Source organism: Primulina huaijiensis, chromosome 7 (genome assembly GCF_012295235.1).
Source record: "Primulina huaijiensis isolate GDHJ02 chromosome 7, ASM1229523v2, whole genome shotgun sequence".
Taxonomy (NCBI): domain Eukaryota; kingdom Viridiplantae; phylum Streptophyta; class Magnoliopsida; order Lamiales; family Gesneriaceae; genus Primulina; species Primulina huaijiensis.
The window spans coordinates 2,059,973-2,070,288 of NC_133312.1; the positions used below are offsets into that span (position 1 = coordinate 2,059,973).

The window sequence follows — 10,316 nt, forward strand, 5'->3', positions numbered from 1 at the left end:
CGTCCACGACCTCGATTTCGACCAAATTTACTTGCCCCACCATAAATCAGTCCTACTATTATACCCTGTCTTGATTATTACAAATATTTAATATACGCGTCAAATGCTTGAAAAATAAGGCGAAAAGTAAATATTTATGAAAACAATATCGATGACATTAAAATTTTATCTTGGGTTCGATTTGGAGAGTAGGTCATCGAATTGAAGGTTCGTGCGCTCAGATCTATGGGGTCAGACTATTTTGAAATGAGCTTGGATCCGTCCAAATGTGACCATTTTAGATATATCAAATATTAATCTTGAATTTCATATATTTATTGTGAAAATTTATAATTTCGCTAGATATATTTTCAAATATTTATTATGACCACTATAGCAACATTGGTCGTGGAAATTAAATCGGTAATCATTACAGGAGTATTTTTTTTTTAAATTTTACTTAAAAGGTCAAAGTGACAAATAATAAAATAAGGAATTTTAAGTGTTTAATTACTCATTTAATGTAAAAATTTATTTAATCGATTGTGTTTTAGTTATCTATTAGAAGAATCATAAGTTGAGCCATTTAAAATTATCGTCAGCTAAACATTTAAAAAATGGACACTTAGAGAAGCAAATTTCAACCGATGCATAGTTCTCCAGCAGAAGAATACATCGTACATTGAGTTTTAAGTCTTTAAGAAAGATTGTTCGAATATGTAATTGGGCCGACAACATATAAAGATCGATTTTACCTTGGAACCAACTCGGACCGGATATTTTTGAAACTGGATTGATGTAGCTAACCCTATATATATGGGCAGCCAGTGCTCAGAACTACTTCGTTATAAAAATAATAATAATGATCAACCGGATCGATTATATGCTTTTCTGTGGAACCAAAACCGGATCGATTCGAGTTCCTATTACAAGGAAGCACCTGGGTCGGTCTGAATCCGGTTCCAGTAACCAGTTTCGAACTAGTTCTGAAAGTTGCAGTTCCATACCAGTCTATACAATTAACTAACCCAACTAAACGGATCCTAAATACTGTTTTGGTGTGAAATGTGCAGTAAGACGCTTAAACATCTCAAAAAAAGGGGGATTAATTAATTTTTATCGACAAGTATTTTATAATTGTTTGTAGAATTTTGTAATTGAAAAACACTTAAAATGTATTTTTGGACAAGATTTTGTAAATGGTTTATGAAAATATTTGTTAAAAAAAATTATTCTTGGAGTATAGTATTTAGTTTTAAAATAATAAATGAGAGAATTTTTTAGAAGAAGAGAAAGAAAATCAAATCGGTGTGTTAAAACTTGTGGAAGGAAAAGTGTGACTTCAGAGCGAAACGCTAGGAAAAAAACTTTACTTTGGACAAAAACGTGAAAAAGCAATAAACTTTTTTGTTGATCATATTAATCATGCAAAAACCACAAAAAAAAAAAAAAAAGGTTGAAAAATCAACAAAAACATGACTTTTTCTAATAAAATTGATTTTAATAAGATGTAATTTAAAAATAACTATCTAATAAAATAAATTTTTGTAAACAACACACCTTGAAGACATAGAAACAAATTTTGTTTTGTGCCGATCATTTCTTTGCGATTAAAAAAGTTTTACTTTTAACAATTTTTGAGTTTGAAACTTATTTTTTTATAACTTTATATTTTACGCATTTATTTTTAAATTCTGTATGTTTATATATTATTTAATCTGTTAATCAACTTAATATAATTAAAATTAAACTAAAAAACATTTATTTATAAAGACTAGATCTCATTTTAAATTAGTTTACGTTTGCGAAGCTTTAAGCGTAATTTTAATTTCTTGATTTTTCTGACTGTGTAACTCTGTTGTCTTTCCCTTGAGTTAGCATCGAGAAACTATTTAATCAATTGATTCAATGAAAACTTGCCTGAATCAAATAATGCATTAAACCGCAGCCACTAAGCAACAAAAGTTGAGAATCTTAATTTAATAATAATAATAATAATAATTGTATATGATAGTGATATTATACATACAGTACAAAAAAGATATTAATTTGTTTTTTGTATTATTAGAATATAAAAGTTTAATTTTAGATAGCGATCGAGCTCATAAATATCAACTTACTTTCAAGTTCGGATTCGAGTGCATAAAATAAATTTCTAAAATTTGATGGATCTCGAATCGAACCGACTTATCTTGAGTCGGTGTCTAAAGAACCAAATATCATATTTTTTTAAACTATATATTAGTCCAAATATCTCAAAATAGTTTTCGAGTGATGATATTTATAAATATATTTTTGTTTATTTATGTTTAATGGATAAATAATTTTTTAAATATTTTGATAATAAACAGATAAATAGGTCGATGTTATGATTTAAACTATTTTTAATCAGAAACGGATGCAAATTTATATTTATTATATTTTGAGGAAAATTTACGAAACTCGTTTTAGGTATTTCAAAAGCTCATTAATTTTATGTTTTAGGAAATGTGCTTTTTATAATCGTGTCAACTCTATAAATTGAAACTCAAAAAATATTTACCTTTTATTTCAAAAGTAGCTAGATAGTACAAGAAATATACATTATTATTATTTTTATGAGTTGGGGGTTGATTGTAGTTGGATTTCAAAATCATATATTATTAGCAAAATCATATATTTGATATTTATATATACATAATATATTTATATATAATAAGAGTATCATCGATCTCTCAAATATATTATAGTCCCAACAATTCTCCATCGTTCAAATTCTATCTTATTTTAATGCTCAGATATTTTCGAGCTTTTTCCTCTCTTTATTTATAATAATTATTCCTCCACCTGGTTTCCCACTAAACACTCTTCTCTCGACGAAGCACACCATTTTCTCACTACATCAATGGCGGCCATGGCCACAACCATCACCTCTTCCATCTCTAAATCCTCCTTCTTCGACATCAAATCCACCTTCTATGGCTCCCCAATCACCCAACGCGCCGCTCAGCCCGTTAAATTCGCCGCACAAAACTCGCCGATCACCATGTCCGCCGTTCCATACAACCTGGACAGCTTCACCTTCCAGCCCATCAAAGAATCCATCGTTTCCCGTGAAATGACTCGCCGGTACATGATGGATATGATAACCTACGCCGACACCGACGTGGTCATCGTCGGCGCGGGTTCCGCCGGTCTCTCCTGCGCGTACGAGCTCAGCAAGAACCCCAACATCAACATCGCTATAATCGAGCAATCGGTCAGCCCCGGAGGCGGCGCGTGGCTTGGGGGACAGCTCTTCTCCGCCATGGTTGTTCGCAAGCCCGCGCACAAGTTCCTCGACGAACTCGAAATCGAGTACGACGAGCAGGAAGACTATGTGGTGATCAAGCACGCCGCCCTTTTCACCTCAACCATCATGAGCAAGCTGCTGGCCAAGCCCAACGTGAAGCTGTTCAACGCCGTTGCGGCGGAGGATTTGATCGTGAAGGGAGGCAGAGTCGGCGGCGTGGTGACGAACTGGGCTCTGGTTTCGATGAACCACGACACACAGTCGTGCATGGACCCGAACGTAATGGAGGCGAAAGTGGTGGTGAGCTCCTGCGGCCACGACGGACCCTTCGGTGCCACAGGAGTGAAGCGGCTGAAGAGCATCGGAATGATCGACAGCGTTCCCGGAATGAAAGCCCTCGACATGAACGCCGCCGAAGACGCCATCGTCAGGCTGACGAGAGAGATTGTGCCTGGAATGATCGTCACCGGCATGGAAGTCGCAGAAATCGACGGATCTCCAAGAATGGTAAGCATTTCTCCTCCAAAAATCGAATCTTTACTCGTTCCAAGATCAATTTCGGATCATTTCAAATCGAAATAAAGTAAATCGATCGATTATTAATTCTGATGCTGATACCATAACGGATTGACGATTTGCTGCAGGGTCCGACATTTGGGGCGATGATGATTTCGGGGCAGAAAGCAGCGCACTTAGCACTAAGGGCATTGGGATTGCCAAATGCATTGGATGGCAACTACAGCTCACTCAAATCTGCGCAACCTGAATTCTCTCTGGCCTCTCTCGAATCTGATGAGATTGTTGATGCGTAGAATTTAATTTTATTGCAGTTTTTAAATTAATAAATAAACATTGAATGTCAAATTAAATATGACGCCAGCTTTCTTGGTTAGAGTTTTATTAGAATCATTGATTAATGATATTTGTCCTTTCCTTTTCCCGTCAATTATTATTATTATTCATAAACTAATATACCCATTTTATGATATAAATTTGTATCTAATATACGTAAATCCATAGAAATCCATCCCTGTGATTTGGTTTCCACAAACGATGCGAATATCTAGAGAAATTTTTTGTGTGCTTTATCTAAAATTTCATTATTATTTTCAAACTTCCTCTCTTATTTAAATTAATAAATATTTTTAAATTCATATAAAATAATCCGTCGTCTGTAATTTAATTTAATCTTTTCGTATATAAATTTTTTAGTAATTTTTTTCTCAATTTAGTTTAGTTTATATGGTAAAATTTTAAATATATAAATGGATATTATATACATTATCAGTCTTTCATGCGTGCCCGAAAGTACTAGTACTTGTATGATATTCCTGCTAGGCCTTGGAGTTTGAAGTGCATCTGGTTTTGGGCAATATTTGTCGATGGTCCAATTAATATTGAAAAACCAAATCTTTATTTTTGAGTGCAAAATTGTCTAGTCCAACAATCTCTGGGGCTCTTCCGTATGGATTATTTAATTTATTGTGACCAGGCGATTCTTCCTCAAATAATTCTTAATATATAATTTTGTTCATAATTTTAGGTATCGTTTGGTTCGTTGCATGGGACAAATAATATGAATATAAGTAATATTTTTTAATAATAAAATAAATAAAATTGATAGTTAATATAATGTTCGATTTGATTGATTAATTTGAGATAATGTGATATTATCGTTTGTCTTTTTGAAAATATTTATACTATTATTTATTAGGGGTAATATTGTAATTTTAATTTAATATTTTTATTGATGATTTGATTGATGTAAGATAAATGACTGGTCGATGGATAAATAATACGATGCACCAAACATGAGATTAGATTGGATAAAAATATAAATAAAAATATTAATAAATAATATAACGAACTAAACGGTACTTTATATGTGTGAAAGAGAACAAGCTTGTTGCCTGTTGGTGACTAAGTGTTCTAGAATCGTTTGTTTATCATAAATTGTAATTAGTCGTGATTTTATACATTTTTTTAGAATATTATACATTTTCATGGGAGGACACGAGTGATTTCACAGCTAATTCATCGCTGCTTAGTGCTTTTGAGTTTTGTGCATACCAAAACTTTAAAAAATGGTTGATATAAATATTTATTGAATATTTATTATTCACGAAACTTTTACATTTTCCGCACTCAAACATAAATTCAAATTATTTTATTCAATAGTTAGTAAATTTTAACATTAATAGGATGAAGTCAACCGATGAGACCTTAGCTTGATTGTTAAAGTCTTGAGATTTATTAGTCTCAGGTTCGAGTCTTGCTGTTTAAGGTAGCTTTTCTAAATAAAAGATTTAGTTGTTTATTTGTACTTTCTTTGTCCGAAATGGTTTACGCTCAAATTTCATCAATAGTACAGATAATTATGTTATATTTTTGTAGTTTATAAAACTCAAGTTCAAAAATGAAAGTTTAACCGAATGAATATCCGATTTGAACTTGAATAAGCAAATGCCAGCATTAATCGGAATACTGCGATGCGATCTACGAGGTACAAAAACGTGCTTCCGACATTGAAACAAATATCCTTTAGTATTTTTATATTGAAAATAATAGCTCTGCATAACTGGCATATGTGCTGTATTTCTATAAATGCGAATATCAAATAATATTTTTTTGGTTTATTTATTTTCTTAATGATGTTGATGTAATAAGCATAATAAGTAAGGAAAAAGTCGACAAGTAGATATGCACCATTCTTGGTAATGACCATATTCGGAAATCCATACGTTACAAAGTGGAAATAATTTACTGTTGATAGATACTAAATTGACCAATGCAACGAATGACTTGTTGTTTAGCCAATGAAATGTGTTTTTGGTTTAGATTTTACATTTACATGATGTATTGTTTGTGAATGTAAATTTTTTTAATAATCGAACTATTAATTTTAGTCATTCTCGTCAAAATCATTTTGAAATTTTTCTAATTATATTGTCAAAGACACGTGCATATCAACAAGATTTACTAACCACGGGTAATTTAAAAAAATTAACAATGATATTCATGTTTTAATTACATGTTTTTTATATTAAAATAACTAAAATTGATTTTCAAAATATAATTAATATACGGAAATTTATAAGACTAAAAATGTGAAATTAATTTTTTTTAATTTTATTTTCCATGAATGTGATGGGAAGTTGCACTACCTTTAGTTGCTGTCATTTGGTAATATTTGCTTTGATATTAGTGTTTATTATATCCGCTTTTGCGATAATTTCTTATCTGCTATTTTTCTGTCTCCCTGTCTCCTTCAATTCACCCCCACCCATTTTTTTAGGGAGATTTGGTGGTGCTTTCTTTCTCTCTTCTTATTCTTCATCGGTTTCTTGTTTCTCTCTCCTTACCTCCCCTCCTAGCAACCCACAGCCCGGCCCCTTAATGCCGAGCACAGTTGAATCACGCCGCTGAAATTCCCAATAATCCACATTTTCTTGCCTTACCATTTCACACCCGTATCTTTCTTTTTTTTTTTGGTGTGAATTCTCGTTTGTTTTATTGAATTTTAGTCTGAAACTGCATGCATGCTTATCTTGATATTCGTATGTCTACGGTATTGGAAGAGTTATGGGGATTGTGAGCAGGAGGAGAGGAGAAGAACCTTCCCTGTTGAATCTCCTTTCTCCATGTGTCATTCCTGTTGCTTAATCATAAGGTACGTGTTTTATTTCATCCTGTCTCATTTTTATCGGGTAAACTGAAAACGAAAATCATATTGGATGTATTTATGCTATTTTTTATGTTTCTGTTTATCGAAATCTTGATTGTTAAGTTTGGAAGGTGATTCTATGAAACAACACTTGAATTTGCTTCTTGTCAAAATTTCATAGTGTGAGAATGTAATCAGAGCGAGGTTGTGGGGGTGGGTTCAATCTATTTGGGAGCAAATTTATCCTTTTCTTTAAGATGGGGTGCCGATTTCCAAAAGCTAATCTCCTATGCACTTAGTTGTGAAATTCATTCTTTTTGCTTTTTCTAATTTTGAGATGAGAGAAAATTGTGAAGGATTGTTTATGATCCCGTGATGAGTTTGCTTTTGTCATAGGCAAAGGAACAGTTCTTACATTTGGTGGTTCTTTCTTCTGCATTGTGCTCCATATCTTGACAGAGACCGGATTTATTCGAGTTTTACACTTGCCGTAATGGGAACAAAAATAAAAGGGATTTACAAAGGTTTCAAATATGGCCTCTCTCAAATCTTTGGTAAGCCCCTCAAATATTTTTGTGCATTTTCTATTAAATATTTTCTCCACATCTTGTGTTGGTTGCTTACAATTTCCCTTATGGAGGTTGATCCACTAGAGAAAGCTGGAGGGCCATTCCTAAGTCCTAACTCCTAAATAAAAGAAAATTTGATCTTTCATATGTTAATTTTATGATAATATGTTTTCCAACAACCGGAATACAAGAAATCGTCCTCTGGCCTTCCCTCATTCACCTTAAATTTATTTCCTGGGACCGTCCGAAGATATACAGTTATTGCAGTCTTTTTTTCGACAAGGACCTATGTATTGTGATCTTTGTTATTGTTGTTAAACAAAAAACAACATGGTTTTGAAGTTGTGAAGGAGCGGGAGATTGAGATCGGGTACCCGACAGATGTTAAGCATGTGGCACATATTGGGTGGGATGGCCCTTCTGGGAATGCACCTACTTGGGTAAATTGATTCATTAATTTGATCTTTGTTCACTTGTACGTAGCTTTTTATTCTGATAGTTTCTACATTGTTACTTGAATGGAAAAGATTTGACTCGTTGGTTTGTTTCGTCGATCTGTAGATGAATGAATTCAGGACCGTGCCTGATTTCACGACAACGTCGATTGGCAATTCAGGCTCTGCACTTTCTCCATGGTCATCTCAAGGTTAGTCATTGACACGGTGACACCCCTTTCTCGTTTTGGTACTTTTGTATGGTTTCTTTTAAATACATTGAGTTTTTTGAGTAATTACGAATAGTGCTCCATAATTCAAGAAACGACAACAGTTGATCTGTAGATTCACGCATCATGAGCAAAGTCTCTGTTCAAGAAAGAAAAATATATATCACGGGTTGCACTTTTGACTGGAAAATGATAAAATTGTCCGATGTATTGTTGTACTTTTAGACTTTTTTTACAAGGGAGATGAAGTTTAAAAAGATTCTTTTACAGATAACTGGAGAGAGATTTTTTGGCTGATCGTTCACGAGATGTTTAAATATTTGATTGGATCTGTAAAAAAATTTGAGCATTTTGCTCCACTTTTGGGAGTTAGTCGGTCATGCATATTAATTAATTGCTTGTTGCTAGTACCCGACCAACATTATACTCCTTGGAAGTTCCTTGAGCGCTCGCCCTGTCCAACACGATCTCGAAATTCTAAAATTGGTGATATTCTAACAAAATTTTAGTTATTCCTCCAACTATACTCCTTGATCAACTGAAGAGTGATTTCAATTGTGAAAAGAGATTTTAAAATAATCGACGCCTTTTAGGTTGCTAATTAAGAATTGAAATGGATGGCAGCCGATTGTGCATTGTTGATCATGTATGTGCGGCATTTGCTCTCGCTTATCTTTGTGTGCAGCGATCTAAAAGTATTATGTTAGTTATTATATGATCTAAATATTTGGATGATTTAATTTATGTCGGGATTAACTTTTCAAATACCAGTCGACGTTTGGTAAAAAAGATGGCACTATAACCAATGTCATAGGTTCTAGTTCCAGTTCCAGTTCCAATTCCGGTTACAGCAATCCCTGAATTGGGATTGTTGGTTGAATCTGTTTACTCCCGCTGGTCCTTGATAGCTAATGGTAGGCATCTGAAACATGAGTTTTACTTGTCCTAAAAAATTTAAATTATAGTATTTGTATCTGGTACCATGTCGAATTATGGGGAGGACGATCTATTCGATGCATGTTTCCAAGTGAGTTTAATTTGGACTGAAGCACTCATGTGATGGATTCTTCTTCCATTTCTAACTTGCTGACAGAATACGGAGAATCCGTGAGGCAGCTATCAGGTTCAGAGATGTCAAAAGACGTACCGTCGGCGGAACTACCCAATATCAAGAAAAAGCAGAAACGGAAGAAATCAAAATGTACCTCCTCACCAAAGTCTAGTTCTTCTAATTCGTCAAGAACATCAAGAGCGGCAAAATCTAAATCCAAACTCGTCGGAGAAGGCAGCACAAAACCGGCTAACATCGAAGTTGTGTAGGTACTTGAAACTCCATGAATCCGAATCAAAACAAGAACTCTCGTGCCAATCATATGCCGGTTCCGATGCCATGGAAATATGTAGAAAACTTGTGTATTATAGTAGAGTGCCTTGTGAATTACAGTGATTGACTATTATCTGAGAGACTCTAATTTTTTTCTTATTTTTCAAATTTATTACCGTTTGTGTTTTCTTCGATGAAGGTCCACCATGTGAAGAGAACAGTTGTTAGTTTTGGCTCAGTTATTTAAGTAAATTCGTTATTATTGTATGGGTGGTGTTGAAATTGTACCAACACAAAAATTCTTGAACGAGGATACCACATATCAATTTTGTGGGTCGAATATCTTATTTGGGTCGTCCATGAAAAAATATTACTTTTTATACTAAGAGTATTATTTTTATTGTGAATATCGGTAGGGTTGACTCGTCTCATAGATAAAAATTCGTGAGATCATCTCACATGAGACTTACTATTATACAAATATCTGAGGTGATTCATATTGATAATAAATCATAATATTTTTCACTCTAAAAAAAATCATAATATTTGTTTCTGACAATAAGTGGGCCCCAAAAAATGAAAGAAATAAAAGTAATAGTTTGGATATCGGGGTATATTTTGTATGGAAAAACTTTGTATTTTAATCTACCAAGTTTTCAAATTTTTATTTTTATATATTAATTTTAATTTTTAGTTATTTCGTTTTATTTGGTGACGTGACATTTGATAAGTCAATGATTTTCGATGTTACGTTTTCGATGTTAAGTTGATATTTTCTGGAGTTAATATATCACTCCAATGAAATAAAAAAAAATAAAATTAGTTTACCAAAACTAGAATGAAAT

General features: G+C 33.2%; 2 protein-coding genes and 1 long non-coding RNA gene across 5 annotated transcripts; 2 read left to right on the top strand and 1 right to left on the bottom strand.

The window, feature by feature from the left end:
- Positions 1–2,806: 2,806 nt before the first annotated feature.
- On the top strand, positions 2,807–4,196 carry LOC140981042 (thiamine thiazole synthase 2, chloroplastic-like). The gene is made up of 2 exons (XM_073447262.1): positions 2,807–3,757; positions 3,895–4,196. The coding sequence occupies exons 1-2, from the start codon at positions 2,864–2,866 to the stop codon at positions 4,060–4,062; spliced, it is 1,062 nt and encodes a 353-aa protein (XP_073303363.1). The 5' UTR covers positions 2,807–2,863; the 3' UTR covers positions 4,063–4,196.
- Positions 4,197–6,415: 2,219 nt separating this feature from the next.
- On the bottom strand, positions 6,416–6,840 carry LOC140980419 (uncharacterized). Its single transcript, XR_012175946.1, has 2 exons — positions 6,633–6,840; positions 6,416–6,602 (listed from the first exon to the last, which is right to left on the bottom strand). It is a non-coding gene; the product is annotated as an uncharacterized lncRNA (long non-coding RNA).
- LOC140980418 (CRIB domain-containing protein RIC10-like) lies at positions 6,538–9,569 on the top strand. 3 transcript variants are annotated; one of them, XM_073446220.1, is made up of 5 exons: positions 6,538–6,920; positions 7,374–7,468; positions 7,826–7,923; positions 8,045–8,129; positions 9,241–9,569. In XM_073446220.1, exons 1-5 carry the CDS (start codon positions 6,790–6,792, stop codon positions 9,465–9,467), a joined length of 636 nt encoding a protein of 211 aa, XP_073302321.1. In that variant the 5' UTR covers positions 6,538–6,789; the 3' UTR covers positions 9,468–9,569. The 3 variants fall into 3 exon arrangements, with proteins under 3 accessions (XP_073302321.1, XP_073302320.1, XP_073302322.1); XM_073446219.1 differs by having other exon boundaries at positions 6,544–6,920; positions 7,311–7,468; XM_073446221.1 differs by having other exon boundaries at positions 6,548–6,957; positions 7,311–7,468.
- Positions 9,570–10,316: the final 747 nt, after the last annotated feature.